Source organism: Tympanuchus pallidicinctus, unplaced genomic scaffold (genome assembly GCF_026119805.1).
Source record: "Tympanuchus pallidicinctus isolate F22 unplaced genomic scaffold, pur_lepc_1.0 scaffold17, whole genome shotgun sequence".
NCBI classification, from domain to species: Eukaryota; Metazoa; Chordata; class Aves; order Galliformes; family Phasianidae; genus Tympanuchus; species Tympanuchus pallidicinctus.
The window spans coordinates 10517668-10542646 of NW_026294690.1; the positions used below are offsets into that span (position 1 = coordinate 10517668).

The 24979-nt window shown below is 41.2% G+C and overlaps 2 protein-coding genes across 2 annotated transcripts; one reads left to right on the forward strand and one right to left on the reverse strand.

Annotated features, from left to right (window-relative positions):
* Window positions 1-77: 77 nt before the first annotated feature.
* On the reverse strand, window positions 78-10778 carry XPC (XPC complex subunit, DNA damage recognition and repair factor). The gene is made up of 16 exons (XM_052678904.1): window positions 10630-10778; window positions 10234-10420; window positions 9356-9480; window positions 8944-9067; window positions 8765-8849; window positions 8113-8270; window positions 7790-7910; window positions 6533-6622; window positions 5159-6094; window positions 4530-4690; window positions 4205-4286; window positions 3672-3806; window positions 3036-3205; window positions 2615-2708; window positions 1995-2084; window positions 78-1384 (listed from the first exon to the last, which is right to left on the reverse strand). Exons 1-16 carry the CDS (start codon window positions 10742-10744, stop codon window positions 1178-1180), a joined length of 2880 nt encoding a protein of 959 aa, XP_052534864.1. The 5' UTR covers window positions 10745-10778; the 3' UTR covers window positions 78-1177.
* On the forward strand, window positions 10765-12945 carry LSM3 (LSM3 homolog, U6 small nuclear RNA and mRNA degradation associated). Its single transcript, XM_052678930.1, has 4 exons — window positions 10765-10849; window positions 11108-11218; window positions 12141-12236; window positions 12560-12945. Exons 1-4 carry the CDS (start codon window positions 10829-10831, stop codon window positions 12638-12640), a joined length of 309 nt encoding a protein of 102 aa, XP_052534890.1. The 5' UTR covers window positions 10765-10828; the 3' UTR covers window positions 12641-12945.
* The last annotated feature ends 12034 nt before the right edge of the window (window positions 12946-24979 follow it).

Sequence of the window (24979 nt, forward strand, 5' to 3'; positions counted from 1 at the left end):
GAAATAGCACTCTTATAGTGCTTAGTTGTATGAGAGAATCCTTACAGGTAAACTGAGCTGCTGCCAGAAGAGAGGACTGATAGCATTAATTAGTTTATTTGTTCTACAAATGCAATACAAAAATATGTATTTTTTTTTAGGGTAGTTAAATGAAAGCCATTTTCTTGCATATGTAGCTTTTCTCTGTAACAGTATTCAGCAACAAGTAGACTGGATTCACCTCTATTTTTAAAGAGACAGTGTATACTTTTTTTTTTTTAAATACAGCAAAAGACAGAAGAGTATTTCTGCCTGTATAGACTTCACATTCCTCTCCTAACAGTTTTTAATTGTTTAGGTACTGGATAACATTTACAAAAGCTGAGTTTCACTGACTTTCACTTCTGCCAGTAACACTTGGCCCAGATCTACATGTTTGGATCCAGAATAAAACTAAATAGTCTTGATAAAACAAAACTGAAACAAATGTGCATATTTTTGATTGACTTAAGATGACATATTTAATCTTAAGTTTGCCATGAAGACAGGGCTTCTTCTTTCTAATGCACAAGATACCTGCTGCAGACTGAAAAGCCAAAGTTGAGTTTTCATAAAAGGCACGTGTGTACTTTAGAAAGGAAGTTCTCAGGTTCATCCAAATCTTTATTGCAGGCTGCACACCACGTGAGGTATTCCCCCTCGCTGTGATGCTGAGACTAGAACTCTACTCACTACTGATTTGGATAAGGTCTGATTAAAATACCAAAGAGGATGTAGTGGTCTCTTGACTAGCTTACCACAGACTGTTAAATAGCAGCTGCATACTTCAGTTCTGGGCAATCAGGGAAGAAAAATGGTGAGGAGAAAATTGGGAAGAGGCAGTGCTAATGGAAGTAGTGCCTCAGAATGCATTTGTTACAGTGCTGAGTGATACAGAGGAGCGTGAAAAGCCCAGCTGTGTACAGATGGTGATCTTGGAAAGTACAGCTGCACATCTGCTTCTCCTAAGTTCAAGGATTAACAAATGAACTTAATTACCCACAATAGCAAAAGAGATTCTTGGTGCTGAATTTGGTTGATTCCCCGATAGCTCAGAAATGCAAATGAACAGAAGACTAAGTCTTTAACTGGCACAGGATGCTTTTGTTGTGACGGTTCTGTTCTTGCGTTGGGAAAGAGCAAGAAATGCTTGTACTTATTACAGTTTCTCAAAAGGAAACAACTGTGCTGCTTCTTCCTTCTTTTCTCGCTTGCTTTTTCTGGTTGTCTTCTCTTTCTGCTGCTCTGCCTGGCGATTTCGGGGCCAAGAAATTTCCACATCTCCTCCGGCAGTCCCTGAATTTGGGCCTTCTTCATCAGAGGAGAATCCTGCTCCTTTCTCTGTCTCAGGTGCTGGTGGCTCAGTCTGGGAAAAAAAGAAAAAAAAGAACAGGCATGAAAATGGAAAATAATCATTTGTAGCTGCTCCTTTCTAAAAAGGCTCATTTTCTCTCAGTGACATTCCAGAAGTTGAATGCTCTGGTTTGGGCTTCTTGCCCAAAGCAGCGTGTTTCTATTTCTAGATGTCAAGCACTCTTTCAACAACAAGCTACGTTTTTTTGATCAGAGATGAATAAAAATAAACTAGCTTTAAAAAGATCATGCTTTTCTAAGTAAGGAAAGCATTAAGAACTAAACCGTCTGATTTCATAAGAAAAAAATTAGCCCACTGACCTTGCTAGCTATTTACTTGGCTTGGAGGAAAAGATCCAGGAAGGGAGATACGTCAAAGTAGAAGAGCAATATACAAACCATGATGCTTTGGGCAAACACTGATCTCTTCTTAAGCAATAATTAATCTTTCATGGACATGACAGTGTTGATTTTCTAGTGTAGGCTTTTTTTAATTGCTAGTCAAACATTAAGAGGAAAGAGAAAACTTCAGAATGTGCTCCTCTGGTAGACAACACACTGGAGATGCTAGAAAAAATTCCCTTGGTACAGAAAGCGAAAGCACTAATGGAGATGCAGAATACCTTGATGGAGTAGCGCTGCTTCAGTCTCTCTCTAATGAGAAGCCCTTTTGTCAGCAACTTCCAGTTTCCCAGAGCTCTCTTCTCACGCTTCTTTTTGTTATCATTGAAAAGAAAAAATACTATTTTAAGTTCCAATGTATCAACGCTCGCAGAAGACAGAAGTTGAAAGACTTTAAAATGAAATTGAAAAAAAAAGAAAAAAAAGAACTACAACTCAACAACACACCACCAACTTAAATGTGTCACATTGAAAGATTATAGGCTGGTAGGATTCTTAGGAATACAGTGTATTGGTGACAACGTATCTGCTAAATACATGAATTACTGTCCCTTTCTGAAGTAAATTACACTGGAGCCTCCTTCAGAAGTTTAACATGTATGCCTTACTTTTGTTTCTCAGCAGCTATGGAAAGCTATTCCAAAGTACACTCTATTTCAGAGATTGCTGCACACTTGTTTGCACTGCAGTGCTAAAAGAAAACCCCAAATGAAGCATTCGAGGAAATGCAACCTGCCTCTCTTCACAAAGCTCTGTCTGTTACATATACAGCCTACCTTTGATTGTTTACAGCTTAAATTCAATTAAGCAGTAATAAAGAGCCTGCAAAAATAATTCTCACCTCCTTCTCCTTCTTTTCTATTTCTGCTTGTTCATTCTCCCAGGCAGCAATCAGCACCTCTTTATATTCTTCACAGACAACATAGCCATCAGTACTAGGAAGGAAAACAGAATCCCCTGTCAGCTACTAGAAGAAAAAAGAAAGGGAACAAATGCTTGCTGACCCCACCAAACCAAAAGCTGCTGACAGAACGGGCTAGTTGTCTCCTAGGGTGTAAATGTGTAATTTATCACCCATTCCACCTCCCTCCCCCTTGAATTGTAGACCCTATGAGTGTATAAGGTCACTTCTGCGTGCCAGGGCCATTGACTCTACTACCACAGGTAGCACAACAGAGAAGGATGTGTCGTCCATGGCACAGAGTATACAACTTCTGCACAGCATCAACATTCATCACCTTAAATAAAGCACCTTTACATACACTGCGTGTGAGTAGCCACCATGGAAGTCAAATCCAGTGACAGCTTGAGCACAGTCAATGTCCAACTTCCGTGCCAATCTGTTCAGGTTGGGGAGCCTAAGCTGCACACAACCAACAGGTAACATAGAGGGCAGGAACAGATAGACGTTTCCATATTCATTCCGAGGAACCTGGTATTGCAAAATGAAAGAGAAATGATGACACTGCTGCCTTCTGGAGAGAGGCAAAAATCTCTGCTTCAATTCAAGGTCTCTCCCCTCTTTCTGACCTGCTGCATTCTACTCTGGTATTCTATTTGTATTCATACGACAAGGCACAGGCTAAATTTAACTGTGTGGTTGTCTCCTAATTATGTTCTCTGACCCAGCCTCATTACTGTGGCTGCAATGCTGAGAACAAGCAAAACAAAGATGAAGTTGGAAATTACATTGATTAGAAAATTGGACTTAGGAATAAAAGGCATCGATGAAATTTTCACCGTTCCCTCCTGGCTTTATTTACCTCAGAACTCTTTAAGCCCGAATCCAGCTACTATTGACTGATCTCACCTTTGAAACGTGCAATTCCCCAAAAATAAAGCCCACAACTTCATAAGAAGCAGTTCCTTTAACACCAGCCCTCTGCTTTCCCGGCTACCTTTCCATCCACTGCTATGGGTGGCTGATACTCCTCTGTCTGCCAGCGACCAAACAGCGCCAGGTCCGCTTTGTCCCGGTTTGCAGGCTCTGCAAGGCGTGCCTTCCTGGCCTGGTTGGAATAGCCCTTCACCATCTGTGCAAATACAGTGATCAAACTTGTAACGGCACAGAAACAAGCTGTTAGGGATTTCAGACTTTCCCAGGATAGTAAAGGAGAAGACTCTGGAAAAGAAATGATGCCTACTTCCTGTCTTCAGTATTTATCTCTCATAAATGATATCCCAGCTACTGTGCACTAGGGAGCTAGATTCTCAGTTTAAGTGAAAGTCGTAGGATGCCTTAAAGAAGATGAAAAGGGTGCAGTTCTACAAGATATCCTTGAGATAATGGAATCACAACTCAGATACCACATGCAAGCAAGAAACCCACATCTGCTAACAGAAAGAATGAAAAAAGAAACCAACAACAAACAAAGCTAAGCTTGAACTTCAGAGAGCAGATGTTGCACAGGAGGAAGCCAAACCCTCTTACTTTGTAAGGCACTTCTCCAATCCTCACCACTCGAGCCTGCTTAAGCCAAGTGTCCTTGGAGTGGAGCGTGTGTACACAGTCTCTAAAAAGACCAAAAGAAAGCAAAGACAAGCATCAGAGACTTCCAAACCGTTATTCACATGCTAGGAATGGTTAAAAAAAAAAAGTGCACCTAAATGGTATGCAAATTCTGTCTGAGTAGCTAAATGTCTCATGCTGTCTGTGCGTGTGGCCTGTGTCTACTGCAATACCACTGTGGTCAACACACAAACTAGCTCTAATTAGTTATAAAGATCACAGACACACACAACTGTGCACCGCTCACCTCGAATAAACAGCCTCTCCCCTGCAGTACCCTAGGATAGCAGCTGACTCAGGATAGATGGCCTGATATTTCAAGAGATGCCTCTTCAGTGCATACAGAGGGTGGTTTTTGTACTCTCCAATTGCTGTTGGTAGAGGCTGATCTTGAAGCTTAACCTGAAACTTTAGGAATTAAGCAAAAAGAGAGTTATTTCATGACTACCTTGCACTAGCCTTTTCAGAAATCAAGAATGATCATAGTGTGGATTAATGGAAAAAATGTTAGAAAAATAATCAGATGAACTAAGGGACCAAAGAACTCTTGTTGCAAATAGACAGCTGTGCAACCACTTCTATGTATCTTAAAGAATCTGCACAAGAGTAACACCAGGCTGCACAGAACCACGTCATTAAGTTTCCAACATGGGCTGCCCAGTGCTTTTGCTGTCCAGATTTCTCTAAACAGCCTCCATTTGATTATTACTTTAATCTTATCATTGCATGCTCCCTTTAAAACTTGCTCATTCTGAATATTTCATGTTCAAATACAGCCCTCCTTCCTCATGGAACCATTCCTAACGATTTTTGCATGAATGGAAATCCAGGGACTGGACCTATGCTAGTAAATGTCCCATATAACTTATTGTTTACCTCCGTTTCCTCCTTCTTGTCTCTGTCTGCAAAGGGACTTTTATATGGCTGCAGTGTGTCTTCCCACCACTCAGGGTCCACACGTTTCTTCCTTGTCGTGGTCATCCACACTGGGTCGTATCTTTGTGTCACATCCTTGACACTCCCATCATTGTCAAATCCCACAATATAGGAGAGTGGCTTTGTGGCGTACGTGAAGCACTGCTGGGGCTGGCCAACAATGCCATGCACACAGTCTACACACACCCACCTGTCCTCACGTTCAAGGAAAACCTCTAGCCACTGGTCTGTGCCAACCACTTTCTGTACCATCTGCTGCCCATCATCCTCATCACTGGAAATTATTTTGTTTCTCTTTCTCTGTGCCTGAGGCAAGGTTGGAGCTGTGCTTTTTGCTGGTCTTGGCTCAGCTCCCAAAGAATTTCTGGATAGCCTTGATTCCGAAGTCTCACTTTTGGGGCTTTTTATAGTCATTGCCTTTGATTTCTGGGCACCTCGTGAGCTTCTCCACTTTTTAGAGACAGTTTCAAAGTCCTCATCGGAGATATCACTTTCCTCTCCTGAAATCTCAAAGTCAGAAACACTGCCCTCATCACTTCCACTCTCTTCTTTGTAACACACTTTGGAGGCCACACGTCTCCGCCGACTGTTCTTGGGTCTGACCGGCACATCTTTTTCCCCTAAACCACTGTCCTCATTTCCAGTTTCCTTCTGTTCCTTATTGCCTGTTGTCAATTTTGACTTGTGCGTCCTTTTGGTCTGAGCACTTTTTGTTTTCTTTGACTCCTCATTGTCTTCTTCACTCCCTGATGATTTCTCATCCCGTTTGGCTTTTTTGCAAGGGCATTTTTTTGCCACAACTTTGGGTGTTGTGCCTGAGCTCTCCTGCCCCTCAGAGGTACTGCTGAGCGACTGCTTCTTGGATGTGCTTTTTTCCTGCAAAGAAAGAGGCTAGGTCACTTTTACCATGCCTAAGAATACAAAAAAAAAAAGAGAAAAAGACTGAGGTCAGCATAAAGTAAATAGACCAAAGACTGGCCAGAAACATGGTCAATTTATCTTAGGGACTTGAAAACTTCAGGCAAATGACTGAAGGAAGATGTCCCCCAGCAGTATCTGCTGTGAAAAATTTAAAGAAATTTAAAACCACTAAAGCATGAGAAGCCTCTGCTTAAACACACACAACAGGAGGTGGGTTGTTTTTGTTTTAAAAAACAGGAAACCTAAGGATATGCATCTGCTGCAATATAGACAAAAAACAATGTCATAACAGTGCTTCATACAGTGATTCACCTCAAGTTACAACCAGGAAGCTTTGTTGCACCTTCTGGGGAGCAACCAATTAGGGAATTTCACACACCAAACAAAAACTACCTTTGCCTTCATCTCCTTGAGAGGAATGGGCTGTAAGGACAGCACCAGGCGACACAGCAGCTGCAACGCCCTGAGAATAATTAAAAATATCTGCAAAAGATAAAATAAACCATGTTCAAACTTTTTTTTTTTTTTAAGGTATATGAAAAAACAACTTGAAACTCTTTCACATCCTGGGTTCTGTCAGAAACCATTTTCATTCTTGTCTTTTACCCAGTGCTGTAGACACCAACACAGATGTGTAGCCCAGCTACTATAGCATCAAAGCACTGTACTGTCTTCTCTGGCTCTTATTTATGTCCAAACAGTGACAGAGCTCCTGCTGCTAACTCATAGAAGAAGAACCAAAGCCTAAAGAGGCCAAGTGACTCACCCTGGATGGAGCAGGCAGTACATCACCCAAATCTATCTCTCCTCCACCTGCCTCCCATTCTTGAAGCAAATTGAGTAAGATGTCTCTAAATCCACACCCTCCCAAAGGTAGCCAAGGCCAACTATATACCATCAACTGAACCCAGAAGAAACACCAGCAATTCAGAGAATGTCATTACAGTCCCAGCTGAGTGGCTAATAGCTTAGAACTGCCAACTGCTTTCCTGCATGGGAGTCAAAAGAAGCTGCCATTAGTGAGTGCCTAAGCAAGGTTTGCTTTGCCTTTACCTCCTACCACAGAAAGTGACATTTTGTATTTACACAGCATGCTTGCAAAGACATCACAAGAACCACTTCCTGCTCTGCAGCACAGAAGCTGCAACATCCCACTTCATCAGCAACAGGGCACAGCTGCAAGCCACACACCTGCAAAGCAGCAGCTCTTTCAAATGTCCTGTCAATTTCATCTCCTGTTTCTCCTTCCCTTGATTGTTCTACCAAAATAATCCAAGAATTTTCTTACTCAAATTAGTACTACAAGAGAAACCTATAAACTGGTTTTCCTTGACTTATACTACTAAAAGCAATACGAAGAAGCCATAGCATGCTTATAAACAAGAAGTTCTATGCACTATGCAAAGCCATCCATGGAAGATAAACCATGCAGTGGTACCAATAAGAAATAGAGGCTTCAGTTTTAATACAGTTCAAACTGAAGAATTTAATCGCAGAAGGATTCCAGATAAAAATACAAAACAAATTAAAAAACAGGAATCACCTCACTCACCAACCTGTTTCTTCACACTGATTCCTCAAACACCACTTTGTTCACAATGATCTAGCATCCAAATTCAGCAACCAACCCTGCACTTCCCAGTCACTTACATGAACCAACTCTTCATCATCTCGTGCAGCATAGATGGCAAAGCGCCTCTCCAAGGTCGACTGAAGGGGCTCTCCTTTTTCACTGGAAAGTTCATCATTGACAGTGAAGGTTCCAACAAACCTGAAATGTGAGATACTCATTTATTGTCTACTGTTGTGAACGTACTCCTAAACTTCACAGTTCATCCCTTCCTTCTTTACTAAAAACAGTCTTGTGTTTAAAATAAAAACAATCAGTGAAGAATTGTAATTACATGTACCCGTGTCCCTGAACCCTGGCTCTATATTCTATGTGATAGTAGGACTAGCAGAGAGTATATTACCATTTCACCAAGTTGGAAATGTAGAGAAGGTCCACTTGGCCTGCAGGAACTTTTGTGAAGTGTATGGGGATGATGGATAGACCAATGGCATGAAGATCTGGCTGGCTGCAGATCCTGTTCCTATAGAAACCATTTGCTAATAAACACAAGAGGTGAACCTGAGAGAAAAAAGTTTCTATAGTGAGTTCACAAGAGATGTTCTTTGCTGGAACTGTTGTCCACGGTGATGACCAGGATGCCTCTAATGCTCCTTTTGACAGAGACAGGCAGCAATAAAACCTCCCGAGGACAAAAAGGGTGGCCACAGGACTGACCAGAGTCCCAAGGCAGTAAAGCCTTGTAGTACACCTGTCTGCGTCTCCTGTTCTACATCTGACAGACAGTTTAACCCAAGTAGAACAAGCAGAAGCACACAGCAGAGAAATATACACCCTACTTGAATCTGCTTTCATTTAGAAGTCTACTAATTCAGTGACTGACGTTTCTAAGTTACAGTTGAGAACAAGGCCAATGAGCACCTGTCAGGAATACAGCCTTTTTATTTTTTCACTTCCAGCCATGGCCCCAAATTATTTTATTCAAAAACTACTTTCTTTTTCATTAAATATCAGTTCAGAAATCTCAAGCACATTTTTTTCTTTGTGACCAATACCTTATGTGTGTCCTCACGAACTTCCTTAGTGAAACGTTTAATCATTCTCCGAACATAAGTCTCAAACTCAGCTTTCCTTTTCTCTCTGCATAAGATTAGAAAATAAAAGGATATTATGGTTTCTTGTGTATCTGCCTTCCTAGATTCCTGAGCTGCTCTCTACTGCCTTCCGTTTTCACCTTCTCTCTCTTCTCTTAAGTTGTTCTGGGGTTTCAATCTCTATCTCAACAGGGTTGCTTGGCAGCACCGCTGCTGGAAGAACAGCACCTTCTTCTAACTTATCTATGACAGGCTCCTGGAGTTCTGGGAAAAAAACAGAGTATTACTAGATAATACATGAACAGTGAATAATATGGCAACAAATAGTCAAATTCAAAGCACTACCTTTAAGGCAGCAGTTGTATGTTTCTTTCCTGCTTTGGCACTATTCCAAAGTATTATGAGATAAGAGCTTTTAATACAGATACGCACGTGAAGCATACTCTTAAGTGTACAAAGTATACAAAATGAGGAATGGCTCAAAAAGCAAATTAGAAAAGAACCTATTGCATACAAGGATATTTACAACTTAAATAGACATGCAGTTGTTACCCTCCACGTCCTCCCATTCATCTTCACTTTCATCATCATCATCAGTATTGTCTTCATCCATCTCTTTTTTAATTGGAGATTCTCTCTTCAATTTTATCTCCTTCTGAGGGGCCTTCAGTGAGTCACTATTAAAATTACAAAATTAGTTTTAGCAGCAGGAAGTGCAATGGTTTGTTCATTTGAAAATGGAAGAGAAAGAAAACAAAAATGAGGAAATAAATGAAGCATCATCTCTGCATCAGTAACAACAGATGCGAAGGTTTTGAGTATTTGACAACTGAACCGTGTGTGTCTGTAAAGTGAGCCATCTTTGCCATGAGTAACTGCAGAATAACTGTTTAGCAACAGTGTTTCAGTGCAAACACAGGCCCTGGTTCTGACAGGTTGTTTGAATGAAGATGACTGAACGTAAAATAAATGACCCATCTTTCCTAAGAGCTTGTATGAATGAGTTCATTCAATCATTTGTCTTGACTGAGACTTCACAGCATAACACCCAATGATTTGGTTGGCCAGTGAAATGATACTTATCGCTTTTATTCTTCTCATTTGTACATTCCCCATAGAATTCTCCACAGGAAGACCATATACCTCCCTAATCTTAAGTAAAAATAAATGAAATACTACCTTACAATTATGACACCAATTTGAAAAGGCTCAGATATTTGCTTCCCATGCAGACTGCCTTCCTGAGGCCGATCTTGCCATCAGGGAGGCAGTACTTCTGTACAGATGTGTGTCCCAGACAAACTAAACCAGCCTGCCAGCTTAACATAACCCCTTCACATGATCATCTGCAGCAAAGGGCCCCACACAACATCCAACCCACAATGAGCTACAGAGAGCGTGCAATCATGATGAACAACAGGTAAGCTCACCTGCACGTTTGCTCTTTGTGACAAGTCCTTTTATTTTCAGGGCTTTTCTCATTTTCTTTTGCTCGCCGTTTTTGTTTTGAAGGCTTATCTGCTGACTTGGCAACTCCAGCATCACCATCGTCCTTCTTCCCAGCTGCAACTCCGGCTCTGCTCTTCTTTACGCTGGGTTTTTCCTCTACAAAATCACCTGCATCGGAAAGAAAGACGTTTTCTTCGAGGACACGATCTCAGCCCTACGGATACCCGCAGCGATACCTCCGCAGGCTGCAGCCTCCAGCCTCGGCCAGGCGGAACGGCGCCGTTCGTCACTGGGGGCTGTCGAGCTCCGGGCTGGCTGGCTGGCCGTCTGGCTGACACCCCTATCCTAGGCACAGAAGCCTGGCGTCCCGCACTCACCCTCCTCGCGTTCCTCCTCGCGTTCCTCCTCGCGTTCCCGCCGCGCTCCCGCCTCCCCCTGCCGCCTTTTGCCGGCAGGCTCCCGGACGACGGACGATTTGCGCTTCCTCGCCATAGCGGCGAGCAGCCCCGCCTCCCTCGGAGGGGAAGAGGCCGGGCCATAAAGTCTCGCGAGAGAGCGCGGGAAGCGGTTTGAAAGATGGCGGACGAGGTGGATCAGGTGAGCGGATCCGCGCTTCTCTCCGGGCGAGCGGCGCCGCTGCGGCCGGCCCGGTGGCGTGGTGAGGCGGCGGGGGCCTGAGGAGAGGGCGGGCGCCGCGTCTGCGTGCCTTCGCTCTGCCGTGCGGGTTGTCTGCTTCTGTGTGGATGCTGGGATTTGAGGGAGCGTTTCAGAACGCCTGCTCGCAGAATGGGCAGTGAAGGAGTTGGCGGGCCGCTCCTGTGTGAATAACTCCGATTGTTTCGGTTTTGTTTGCAGCAACAAACAACAAACACCGTCGAGGAGCCCCTCGATCTCATCAGGCTCAGTCTGGATGAGCGCATCTACGTGAAGATGAGGAATGACAGAGAGCTCCGAGGCAGGCTGCACGTGAGTACTGATGCCCTGTTATTACAGCCACCTGCTGTGCAGTGCAGTGTGCTCAGCAGCGATGCTTGGTTTGTGCAGTGCTCTGCCAGAGGTTCTGAAGGTGCATTTGTTTTTCCTTGTCATCTTCTAAATTCCAAGTGATTTGTTTGTCTGGTTTTGGCTTCTGTTTCCATGCCTGCGAAATAAGCAGTAATGATGCAGGCATCCTCTTGTAAGGGGCTCTCGGCTCTATTAAGAGGGAAATGTGTTTATCACGCAGCTATCTTGTAGGGCAGACCCAGTGACTCTGTGCTCTGTACTTAACTGGGTGCTCTCCAAACTTCATTTGTTTTGTGTCTCCTTTTGAGAGTGATGTGTCTCCTAGTGGGACAAACTTTTGTGTCATCCTTTTGCACTATGGTACTGTGCTGAGGAAGAGAACCAGTTTCCCATGTGTTAACTAGGCCTCAAATTCATTTGGGAACACAAAGGTGAGGACAGATCTGTGATGCACTGGCATAATTCCTAACTTCCTTTTGTAGGGTGTTTGGAACATGTGCTTAATTAAAATTTTTATACTGTTGAGTTACAGCTTTCATAGCTGTAAACAATCAATCCCAGAAATCTGGGCTGATAGCAAAGAACATGTAGTTGGATTAATGGATAATAACAAGAATAAGCTTGTCCATCTCTGAGAGTTTGTGCGTGTGCTCCAGAAGGAGAGTTTCAGTGAATATAAAAGCCTTACTTATGCTGTGGAGTACTGTACTGTCTGTTGGCCTTTGTAGTTGAACTTACAGCTAACTGATATATCACGCTCACACATGATACATTTTGGCCCAAATCAGATTAAAATAATTTTGTTTGAGTGTCTTGCTAAAATTATGGTTTTAATGAGTTTGTGCTTGAATTTTGGAAGAAGTAATAAACTTTGTTCTTACAGGCATATGATCAGCACTTAAATATGATTCTGGGTGATGTGGAAGAAACTGTAACAACAATAGAGATTGATGAAGAAACATATGAAGAGATTTATAAAGTAAGGACTTCAGTGTCTTCATCTCCATAGAAAACCTCTCTTAAGCTAGATTGTCATGTAGTCAAAATAATGTATTGATAACTGCACCTTTTGGGCTAAGATCTAGCAGATGTTTCAGGCAAATTGTTATGAAAGCACAAAGGACATCCAGGTGCTTGTTGATTTTGATATCTTCAGCAGAACAGGAAGTTGCATGTTTGACCTTACTTGTGTTGGAAGATGCTTCTGGTGTCTTGTTAGGATTGAATTTTGTCACGTGCTTAGCAGATGTGTTCTGTATACTGCTCCTTTGTAAATGTAATCTTTTCTTTGCTTCTTCATAGTCTACCAAAAGGAATATTCCGATGCTCTTTGTCAGAGGTGACGGCGTTGTGCTTGTAGCTCCCCCGCTGAGGGTTGGCTGAAGCAACCAAGGATTGAACCTTCTTGGAAGGTTTCAGGCTCTTGGACAATTTGATTTGATCATGTCTCAAAATTGTGTACACATTTTTACAGAATGTTTTTGCCAGTTCTTTGTGGAAGAGGAATGAGTTTTTCTTGCAGAAAGTACTTGTCAGCTGAAGTAGTGTAAGAACAACCTCATTTGCCCTGAATTACTGTAACTGCTGTAAATGAGCTGTGTGTGACATAAGTAAAAGAACCCTGTGTTTTTCAACATTGGGAATAGCAGTGTCTTTTTTTGTTTTAAATAAATTTGGTTTATCTTTCAGATTTGATGTGTTATGTTTTTGTTGAAAAGGCATATAGTGCTAATGCTATATTAAGGTGTGGTAGGTGGCTTCACTTCCTAAGAAAGCAGTTACTGGTGTGTTGCTTTGATTTTTATCCTTACTAAAGTTTTGCAGATTGATGTTTTGGAGGAGGGCAACATTGTCAGTCTGCGGTGCACCGATTTATAGCTTTTCTGGTGGTAAAATTCTGTAAACTTATCCTTGTAGGAGGGAAACTGTGTGTGTGTGTCCTACTTCAAATACATAAAGAGAATAGAATTCTTAGAGTGTTCTCAGATACTTCTATTGCAGCTTTGTTAGCAGAGCGATGCTCACCAACACCATGAGTAGGAAACAAATTGAGTTGCCCATTGTATGCATTCATTTGCCACCATCTGTAGCTGGTTTCAGTTCTTGAATGCATTAAATTCTGTAGAATGCCAAAGATGCTTCCTGGTTATCAGGGGTGCACAAAACCCTGCACACTGTTGTTTGTTTTTTTTTAATATGTAGTTTCTCAGGCCTTCTCTACTTGCAGTTAATTCATGTGGGGGGGGAAAAATGACTTGAATGTTTTACCTGTGTGGAATGACTATGGAATGTTTTACAAGTGTGTTTGCAAGGCATACTACAGACATAGGCCCACTCAAGGGCATTTCTTGACGTACCTTGACGCACGGCTTTATGAACTTGCCTGGGTTCTAAGACATGTTCTGTACAATCATCAAAAGCAGCTTCCTTTGACACTGTCCTACGGTTAAAATTTTTCCTATCCTGTGATGCCTAACCTGTGGCAAGGGTGAGAAATGCAAGGTGGTACTTTTTAAAGCAATAACTTATTTTGGCAATAAAATAGATACCCTTCAAACTTGAATGTATACGTTATACTCTGAAATGAGTAGGGACTTCAAGAAGAAAACCCACAAAAAAACCTCTGGCCTCTAGGTGTCCTTTGTTCTCAAAGTGCCCTCTAGCATTGGCATAGGAGTGATACCCGAAGCTGAAACTGAAGCTATTGCTGATAATTAGTGTTAATAGTGATTACAGTCTTTTGAATATTTTATCACATGCGTATTCTTTGCACTGCATTCTAGAACTGCAAGAATTTGTAACCTTAAAGCTGTTCATGAGGCATTTTCACATATAGGTGTCTTGTGTGTAAAAGAAATTATCTGTACGACTGCTATTATTTGAATGAAGAGTGGGTTTTGCAGTCTTGTGAGTAGGCATCCCTCATCATACTACCCTGGATTTAAGTTGGTCGAGGCTAAATACAGCTGTTGTGTGTGATCCATGTGTGCCATCTCTGCAGGGAGCTGGGAAACCACCTGTGGAATTCCTCCATGGACTCAATGTTTCGATTTAGCCCACACAGGACGCTAGGTGGTGGTGTGTCCTCAAATTTAAGCTGGGTTGGATTTGCTTGGTTTTGATGTATGTAGCCTGTGTCAACAGGCCCTCTGGTTGTGCAATTAGTCATTTGCTTTTAATTAGGATGGCACTTGCTGACAGTTTTAAATTAACTCTGCTGCTCACTCATAAGTCAAAATAAAAGTTTGTTTGGATGTTTATGCAGTCACAGAACAAGCCTGCAGAAGGGTTAAGTAAAGCAGTATGTGTGCCTTGCATTGTGAAATTGTAAAATGCTTGAACTCCAGGATGGTAGCATTAGCTGAAGGTGTACACCATTTAGAATAAGCTCTGGTTTAACCACTTTGCTGCTGAGTGCTGCCTGAGATGAGCAGCACACTGTTGTGTGTGATACACAAAGCTGCTTCTACAGCCACTGATTCAAGTGCCAGTTGTATGGCTGCCCAGGAACTTCATGGGGAAACTTCATGCTATTAAAATTCTGCAGAGAAAGTCTCTGAATGTACGTACATTAAACTCTTGAGGTAAAGGATCACAGTTTATTTCTTGTCTATTTCTCTGCTTTCTTCTTGAACCCAGATAAATTTATTTTGTTCCAGTCTACATAAACTCTAGCAAGACAGAGTTTTGTTCTGCTTCCTGCAGGCTTTTTCATGCTGTGCATATCTGCTTTTTATGTTTTCTATTCTGTTCCTGTTTTCCCCTCACAGGACAAGTCCAGGATTTGGTTTGTGGGTTACAGCATGCCCTGGGGCTGTGAAAGTATTGATCATATTGGGATCCGTGCAACAATGCTGTCTTCTCTTGCTGTTTTTGACGCTTGCTGTGTAGGCAAAAATATATAGATTAGAAATCTATAATTTGAAATATTTGAGAGAATGGAGTTTATAATCTCACAGAGTTGTTATTAGAACTGGAGCACTGGGAGGGGAGCATGGTTCAGTGCAATATGACAAATGCTCTGCATTGTTTTTTGGGCTGATGATGACAAGTACAGAAAATCCCATCAGGCTAATTTAAGGCTTAAGGCATTCATGCCAAGATCATTGATGGGCTGAATACATCATTACTGAGGGTGTAGGACTCCCATGTTTCTAAACAGGAAGCTGCTTTCATATACTAAACAAAAAGAATGGAAAAGAAAAATAGAAAGTTCTACAGAAAATTGAAGCATAGTGTCTAAGCCAGACTTATTGGGGGGAAAAGAATGGGTGGAAGGAAGAGAATGGATGATGTGGGTTGGAGCGGAAAACAAGAACCACTGACGGAAAAAGATGTAGTCAGAAAGAGCTTATGAGTGATTTTTTCATTGTTACCCAAATTAGTTTGAATGGAGGAGAGGCCCACTCCCAAATTTTGGAAACTTAGGCCAAAAAGCTTATTTAGTTTTACAATGGTGTTTGATTGGTTTATGATGTGACTGCCTGCAACAGCAAGGGACTAGGCCTGCTGGCTGGCTGTGTGGGTAGATAGAAGCATTGCAGAAGACCTCTAGAGGCTCCTATCTAAAGGAGGCCTTGGTGCTGCAGCCAAAGTCCTGCTCCTTTCTCACAGCTCATGCAAAGACAGCATATGCTTGTTGGTAAGGAAGCTGCACAATTCTTTTCTAGCAATGTTACTGTTAATTAAATGATTCATTGTCAGTTTGCTGCCTAATAGAACTCAATTCTGCTATGATAAATATTCATCTCTTCTTACCTAATCTGCAAAACTGTTGAACAGTAAAACCTCTCAGTGTACATAACTGTCATCTGTGTATGTCGGTGAGGCCTATCACACTAATTAGTGCAAAATGCCATCTAAAATGTTGAGTAAAGAAGTCAGGCAATCCCTTCCCCAATCTGTCTCATGGAAATCATAAAAGAGAAAAATACTCATGGAAGAGAGTTCTGAAAAAAAGAAATTGCTGCTCTAAATCTAGAGTTAAAACACGTAGAACATGGTGTTGTCATAATTGAACGCATTACTGAACTCCTCCAGAGCTGTCAAAGTTCATTGATAGGGAAAAAAAAAAATGTAAGCCAAGTAAACGATGCTCTAAGGCTGTATTTCTTTGTTACCTTTGCAGTGAATGACTGCAGCTTGGCTGTTGTCACATAATTGCTCTAAGTAGTCATTTTGTGCTGTAAGGTGAGCAGGTGAGGTAGTCCTAATAACTTCTGTAGCAGGTAGTTGTTCATTCATTGTGTGCTGCAGGTGGTGTGGGAAAGCAATGTGCCATTATGTTTTGTGACATTTACAGGTAGTACTTTTTAGTAAAGCATTTGCCTTCCCTTTTTTGCCCAGAAGTTGCCTTCTGGTGGTTAGCAGAAAGTCTGACGAAGAAATGAGTTGTTAACAGGTAACATGAGAGAGCTAATTTGATTTGTCCTACATTTGTAATGCATTCCTCCCAGCTAAATTCCTGTGGGCTGAGGTGCTGCTTACACAAGGCCGGAGATACAAAGCTTTGTTGCTGCCCAGGAGAACTCGCTGTTGTCAGACTGGATACGATTTTATACATCTTCATACCAAATCCTCCAATAATTACTATTGCCTGTTGGCATAATTCAAATATTCGGGGGGTTCTTTCTGTATTAAGGCTGTCCTATACATAAAGCACAGTCCTCAATCAAGTAACAGACTTCACTCATGTTTAAATCTTAAGCCTTTAGTACGTGTCTCCCACTCACTGTCTGAAAATCAGCCTGAAACCAGCTTTGCTATGTGCATACTTCCAGATTCACAGCATACTACGGGTAATGCAAGAGATGCTTGTCCCATGTTCTCAGTCCTGGAGCCAGTTGTCATAGCTATTTTTTCTTAAGGCAGTGATGTTTATACAATGATTTTCCCCTCTCGTGTACGGTTTCATGAGCTATGGAGAAATATTTTACATACAGTGTTTCAAGTGTTGACTATGAAGTTTACCATGCGACATTCCAGTACTTCTGTTTTTCTCTTGGCTTTCTGTTGCGCTTAGGAGGATCACACTGTTCCCTTTTTACAAAGGACTCTGACATGTCTGGAATGAAGCTTCCTGGACAGGAATTTCTCTGTGGTACTGGTCTTGATGCACAGCTCTGAAAAAAGAGACAGCACTGTTCTTTCAAATGAGCACTGCTGCACAGAGTACATAATCAGTCAGACAAAAGGTGACAGCATCACTCTTATAGACAGACCTGCTGGTTCTGGATCCAGTATCTCTTCTACTGTCTGGAATAGTTTCCTTTTTTTTGAAAGAGATGCAAGCCATCCACCTGATTCAATATAAGTGACTGATCGCAAACAAGCCGTGTCTAAGAAAGTAAGCAAACACTGACCTCATCTCCCTGGCATTTTCCCTGTTTGTAGCCTACAGCAAGTTATGTTATTTGTCAGCTTCCAGAATATACTCCAATATGTCTGCTTGTAACTGATGGGAGTTTTTTTTACCTCTTCAAACTGCAGCTGCAGTTTTGATCTGATGGTAATCTCAACGTGCTAGCGAGAGAAATGTCAGGCACGTGACTTATGTCACGTTCATGGTGACCTAATAAGTAGGGTACTGATCTACCATAGTGTTTGAGAGAAATTACTTTCTGCTCTGAGTCTGATATCACAGTGGAGATCAGCTAGGAGACCTATTTGAAAGATCCTAAAACTCATCTAAACACGTGACTTCTTTTAAAAGAAGACCCAATTGAAATTTGAGATTAATGTTCAGTAGTTGTTTTTTCTTTATTTCATCAGAAGCTATTTACCCATGTCTTATATAACAGAATTATGAGGCTCCTATATAGAAAGATTGTAAACAGAGCATGAAAATATATGATGTAAATGGCCAAATTGCCTTGAGCGTTTTTTTCTCTTCCACCGGGCCCTGTTGCATAAGTGTTCCCTTCAGTCTGCCTCGTGTGTTTATGAGCTGGATGGTTACATGATGAACTAATCAGTATGTTTTCTGCTTCCAAGGACTAGTCATTTCTGGAGAAATCTAGAGGTCTCTGCATGTAGTAAGAACATTCAGAGTAGCCAGGGTTAATTTCCATAGGGTTGCTTCCAGAGATTTCTCCAAATAAATACCCTATATTAGTAGTGGTTTTATGTCTGTTGAAAATCAAGTGCAGGGCAAGAGTTTCTGCTTTCTCCTTTTTTATCTGTCCTGCCATTCTAAGGAGTCATGTAGGATGGTAGCTAGTCCTTGGTGTGTGTCTAAGAGCAGCAGAAGTGATTAGTGCCGGTCATGCTGACCTTGAGCTAGGTTCTTTTTGTTTTCACATTGATTATTAATTGCCTTGTAACCCAACAACACCCTTTGTTTCAGACAGAAAGCCAAGCCATTGTAGGAATGCAATAGCAAGAGAAGGAGGAATGCTTCATTCATAAATCTGAGAGCATTTACAAAGGAGGCTGTAAATTATTATCTAATTTATCTTTCATCTGAAGAAGAGAAAGAAAGGCATTGCAATTAACATTTTGTTCAAGATTGCATGCTGAGACAGTGGCAGAGCTTCAAGTACAGTACACTGCTGTCCTCTGTAGAAGGTCTCAAATCCTGTACCCCAGGCTGCCCCTATGCAGAGTACATGGATCATTGTTTCTGCTTTTATACTGCTAATGTGGAAGATGTTGGTGTACAGAGAGTTTGTGATACACTGAGAGTGGTATTGGAGGAGTTAAACCGAATCTGGGTAAAGTTGTTTCCATCAATAATTAATGCAAATTAAAGTGAGTCATGCTCCTAGAACAAACTGTTTTATAGATTATCTTTAAGTGTTGATCTTAAATAAAATGGAAAATATATATCCTGAATAACTTAATCTCTTTTTCTGCAGAGAGCTGATGCTGATTGATTGTACTGCTGTAAAGTTCAAGTCAACAAAAGGTAAACCAAGAGATTGAATAGAATACTGGGTTAAGAAAAGAGATGTGACCCCTGAGTTTGGTCTGAGCTTTGGGAACCAGAAGTTATGTGTTTATTCTAACTCATGCAGCAAAGTTACTCAAATATCTATACTTGTGTAAGGACATTTCTACTAGTAGGTTTGGATATTCACTAAGCAGAAAACTAACTTCATTTAAACTCTAAGAAACTGGCAGTCTAGAAAGGCAGATAATGCTGTGAGGCTTATTTATTAGGGTTATACGGTCAAGTCCTCCAGAAGTATTGCAGAGATCCAGCTGCAATTGCACTTACTCAAGCTACATTTTTCTAAAACTCCCTGTTATATATCATAAGGTCATATAAGTTATATACTGCAGAACTTTTCAAGGCCTTATTCCTTGCTGCCTTTTCAGACATCTAAGAACACTCTGAATTTCTATATGATTCTGGTTGTGTCATTAGATTTTGATGAGGTAAGAGGCAAATGCCTTTGTTACACGTTTTGTAGTGACATATAAATATTAGTGTAGGGCATACTTGATGAGAATGCAGTTCATCAAAGAATCAGCAGTGTTGGATACATACATACACCATCAGGTACCAACTTCTGAAGAAGTAAATGCCCTCAAGGAACTTTGCTTGCTATGAGGAAGTTACACATGAATGTCACCCTCTTGAAATCCAAACTAAGCCCCTTGGTTGAGTACCTGGAGATAGCACACTGGGAGCCTCCTTAGTAGTGGTGCAGCAGGATGGCTCAGGGAAGGTACAGGCCCTAGCATGTGATATGTGTTAGCTTGGAGCAAGATGGAACACTTTGTGTTGAGATCCTGTAGTCTCTGTGGGCTGTACCTCAGACTGCTGAAGATGAAAGCTTCAGCAGTGTGAAGCTCTGCGTGGGCTGTTTGGCCACAGGCTATGTTTACCAGCCCTTGTGTTCACTGGAATGTGGAACTTTCCAGCCTTACACAGACTGTGCTTGGTTTTTGGTTTTTTAACTGTTTAACAAAATTGAACTTATAATAATCTGACACCAAGTAGGAGTCACTTAAATGCATTTGTCATGGCTGAATGAATCTCACCCAGGGCTCACTCTAGCCCATATAAGCTCTTCTGTTGAGAAATCAACTCAACTGCAGCTGAACCATCTTGACTGACATGTTGTTGTTTAGATTGGTGCCAGACATTCTAACTTTGGACTCAGGCTTTTACAGAGCGACCCTGCATATCCCTTGGGTATGCTTTTGCACAAGTGAAAACTCCCTTCATAGCTCCGTAAGCTCTTTAATCTTGAGGATGAATTTATAAATTACAGCACTCCTGCTTGTCCACTGTGGCTTCACTAAGGAGACTTAAATAAATTCTGAATGAGTTTTACTTTTTAATGAAATAAATCAAGAGCGAGAAGTGCCTTCCAGCTAGACAAGAAAACTCCTCTAAAATAAACCAGAATTCTCTGGTTATCTGGATTACAGAATGCAATGTCAGACAATTTTCAGCAAGGGTTTCAGACCATGAAGTTTGTCTCTGGCAGACTCCAGCTTCTTCAACACACTGATAGTGACTTCATCCTTTCCTGCTCTCGGTAAAGAATCTAGCTCCACATTTAAGAAGTTCCTTTTAAGGTACTGGTAAATGGGAATTCACTTCAGGAGTTAATGAGAACTTAAAATTTCCATTGGTTTTGAGAAGAAAAAAATCCTGGTTCAGATGCATTACGTTCAAATCTGCTGGGGATGGTATACTGTTTGGATTTGGGTGTATGTAAGCATTTGTCCATCTCCTTGTCCTCCACATTGAGAAACACAAGGAGGCTTTGTCTTTTTGCCATCCTTACAGAAATCATCTACAAAAGTGCTGAGGCATAAAGAGTGGTCTTAATACAAAATACTCTCCATATGTGGTTATGTGAAGGACCAGATGCAGCAGAGAAGACTGTATGTGTACAGCAGTTCTGCCTCGGCTAGCCTGGAGGCCTTGATGATTTGGTGACCTGTTGGGGGGGGAGTATTTTTCCTGTTTTTCTACAGGAATTGCTCCAATCAATAGATTTCCAATAGTTACATGATGGAATGACAAAAATGGTCCTGTTTCCTAAGAAATGTCTCTCGTGGCTAACTTTTTAAAGGTCTGTGAGTTTCCCTATTGAATTTAATGGGGCCTTTGGCTCATAAACAGATTAAACAAAGAAACAATAGATCCCTAGGGGAGTTTTAAAATCTGAAGTGTAGGAACTTTAATAATATTATGAGGAACTAATATGTCTGATGTGGGAACTTAAATCTGAGGCAAGAATTATGAAAGGAATGTTTGAAAAGAATATTTAATTACACAATTTATTGTTCATCATTTATTATGATATGCACAGTGCCAGGGGCATTGCTGCTGCTTTACAGATGATTACAGAATAGCAATTCCCAGATCAAAGGTCCTGATCATGCAATCTTTATTCGTGTAAATATTGCCAATGGTGCTCGATCTTATTCCATGTCAAAACTCAGTTATCTCCCCCTCAACACACTCCATTATAGACAATTAAAAGGACTTCAGCAAGAGAACACTGATTAATTATCCTCCCCAGAACACTATTTTGGTGCCATATATTGTATGGATAAAGATACCTATTGTGTTTTAGCAAACCTCACATTTTTCTGTAGCTTTAATTCTTAATTATAGTGTCAGCAAACATTAAGATTATTTTCACGATAGAGGCTTATTTCTGGAATGAAAAAGAAATCCATTGGCTTGGCCCAATAGGCTTCAGATCCAGTTGATTTAATGGAGCCACTGTACTTGCATGTAATTGTTCTCAGTGACCAGTATAGAAAGTTTCTCCTTCTGAAACAGATGCTGAATGTGAAATACCTTTGTGAGCTCTGAAATCTGTTTGCAGAAGGTTCTGCTTTTCTTTCTTCCTGTGACAGTTTGCACTCTACTGAAATTGCCACCAATTAGCAGTGCACTTAAATGGTTTTCTTATTCTTCAGCTGAAATGGCTGCTGTTTATCTGTTGGGCTGCTATAGGCAGCTACAGAAGTGAACACAGCTTGTGCAGCCATCTTTTGGCTCATGTCTTCAAGACGTAACAGTTCTGGTGGAGAGAGATTGAGGCGATTGCATGCAGAAGGCCAAGGAAGCTTTTTTTCCTCCTCCATCTGTTAGAGGGTTTTAATAGAGCTTTTTGCAGCATGCAGTCCTGTTCATTTAAACACAGTGACACGTAGCACAGAGAAAGGTATTCTGGTTAGTGAGGTGCAGTGGTCTACATACCTAAGATTCCAGTGTAGTGATCAGGATTCAGATTCCTATCTGAATATCATCGGTCTAGACAGTGGGTAGGGAATATTGCTAGAGGAGGCAGCTGGGACGATACCCAACATTACCTGCTCTTGAAAACACTTTGCTTTTTCTTTCAAGGTTGTGTTTAATCGTTAAGATTAAACAGTCTAAGGTGTGATATAATTACCCAAGCTGCTGATGCAGTCCAGCACTGTGCAGGAATGGGCATTGCTCTGGCCAGCAGTTGGATGGCACTGACCGATTCTGTGTGTACAGCAAAGAACAGAAAAGCAGAGGTCAAAAGTCTACGTAGATTAAAAATGGGACTAAGGTAATTTGTGGAGGGTAGGTCCATTTGTGATTGTTAAACACGATAACTTTGTTGTGTGATCTCCCCATCCAAAACTGTTAATTGCTGGAGAGGAGAATATCCCTGGGGAAGAATTGCTCTACATACACACCCTGTTTCTTATAGTCTTTACCTTGCTATAGAAAACAATACACTGGGCTAAAGGGAGCTGTCAGCTGACGCAGCAGGATTGTTTTTACACTCTTATGTGTTCCAGGTTCTTGGAAATTTCTGATTTCTGACATGAATAGCATTATTAATCCTTCTTGTATTGTATTCATAGCCACACAACACTTCTTAAACTCCCTAGCTCCTGTCTCAGCGTGCCTTCAGTTGAAATTCTGAGGAAAGGTTGGCCTCTAGACACTACCAAATCCACACATAAAATTCTCATTTCCCTGAAGCCGTGGCAAACCTTCAGTGGGACTGGAGATTGTTCAAATTCAGCAGGAAAAATAAAAGTTTATTAATCTTCTTAGCTGTCTTCTAGCTCTCTCCAAAATGCTTTGGCAACAGGCAGTTTTGTGGTATAAAACTGAAATATGACCATGAAGTGATGTGCTTAAGATACAATGGAAAGAATTGTGAATGAAAATTAGGATTGTGTACACATAGAAAATGAAGCTTCTGGCCAAATAATATATCACTTTCAGAGGGCTTCTAAATCATATAATATTGTATTAAAAATCATCTTTACAGCCACAGGCAGGTTTGTGATCAGCAGAAAAGATGTGCTTGCCTTTTCCCTTTTCTTGAGCTGTTACAGTTCCTAGTCTAATATATTAAGAGTCTTTAGCTAAATTCAGCTTATGTGAGCAAAAGAGGCTGTATTGTAGGATATCTGAATAAGACTACGTGTACCATTCAGTCTTGGCTGTTGTGGGACTGGTGAACTCTGCAAAAAATGGAGTAAGCAGATGGAAATTATAACTGCTTCATCTCCCACAGCTCCATGCACCCCTGATCATAAGCAAAAGACCTTGTGATAGAAAATCATTTGGGAGTGGGATAGATTCATCCCATAGGATAGATAGAGTCTGTTGGCTGTGTCACTTTGTCTGATCTAAATATCCACAGTATTCGGGCCTATCGGGATGGCCTTAAACATGCTAATTTTTCTTAATTATTCTTGTTCGTTTTCTGGTAGTGATTAGAAGCCCTAGCTGAGATTGGGACTCAGCTGTGTCATGTGTAGTTTTAGTATACACACATTGTTCTCTTCTCAGGCTGTTCTGAGTTCAGCAAGGAATATTGAAAGGAAAATGGAAATTAAAGGTAAGGGGGGATTTCTGATAGACATTGTCATTGCTCCGCTGAAAGCAGTGGACGTTGTCAGGTTTGGGTTTAACCAAAGCTGTGTTTTCCTGAAGACTGAAAGCATTCTTCTCACTTTTCGAAATAACTTCAGATGTGTTTTTTTATCTGTAATATTTCCGAGTTGATATAAAGCTTCACATCAGAGCTTGAAATTAGATAAGTGATCCTGGCCTGATTCTTCAACTCTGAGTGGGAGAATTGAGCTGCACTTTATCCAGAGCTGTTTTTTAAGTTTACTCTAAACAGATGGTTAAAAACAAGTGACCTCCTGAAGGCCTGAGGATTCAAAGAGTAACTCAGAAGTGTCCTACAAGCTCACGTGACTGACAGGATATCTATTACTCATTGCTCTTCAACTCTAAGACAGCAGTGCCTTTGTGTGCACGTGTCTCTGGTGCTCCTTTTTTTTCCCTCTGTAACTCGAAGGCATTAAGAGCACCGGTGACTTTGCTCCATACATGTCACTGCTTGCCAAGAACAGCAGGCAAACGAATACTAATATTCCTTCTTTGAAATTCTGTCCTTGAAGTGGAATTAATGAAAATCTTTACCATGAAAGAGAAGAATCCAGTTTTGCAGAGAAGCAAAGGAAGATTTTAGGTGTAGATTGGTTTACCCCATTTTCAATTGCTATTTGCACCACCACTACTGTAAAAACTAGAAAACCCAAGGGAAAAGGAGAAGATGACCTTAAGTAGGCAAAAAACGTGTATCTTGTGGCAACTGATTAGAAGCAAAGCTAGGCAGGACCGCAAAATACAAAGACAGACATCATAAAAATACCTCTCCAGTCTCTGATGCTGAAAGAGCCCTTGGTACCAATTTCTGCAGCAAGAACTAGGAGCTTTAAAAAAGGACTTTGCAAAGCCAC

What these genes read in the sequence shown, in the direction of transcription:
- XPC (XM_052678904.1), bottom strand. Translation starts at nt 10,744, where the DNA reads ATGGCGAGGAAGCGCAAATCGTCCGTCGTCCGGGAGCCTGCCGGCAAA. An exon ending in CACAAAGAGCAAACGTGCAG is followed by an intron (nt 9,481 to 10,233) that starts GTGAGCTTACCT and finishes TAATTTTAATAG; the next exon opens with TGACTCACTGAAGGCCCCTC. An exon ending in TGAATGGGAGGACGTGGAGG is followed by an intron (nt 9,068 to 9,355) that starts GTAACAACTGCA and finishes TTTTTTTCCCAG; the next exon opens with AACTCCAGGAGCCTGTCATA.
- LSM3 (XM_052678930.1), top strand. Translation starts at nt 10,829, where the DNA reads ATGGCGGACGAGGTGGATCAG. An exon ending in TGGCGGACGAGGTGGATCAG is followed by an intron (nt 10,850 to 11,107) that starts GTGAGCGGATCC and finishes TTTTGTTTGCAG; the next exon opens with CAACAAACAACAAACACCGT. An exon ending in CATATGAAGAGATTTATAAA is followed by an intron (nt 12,237 to 12,559) that starts GTAAGGACTTCA and finishes GCTTCTTCATAG; the next exon opens with TCTACCAAAAGGAATATTCC.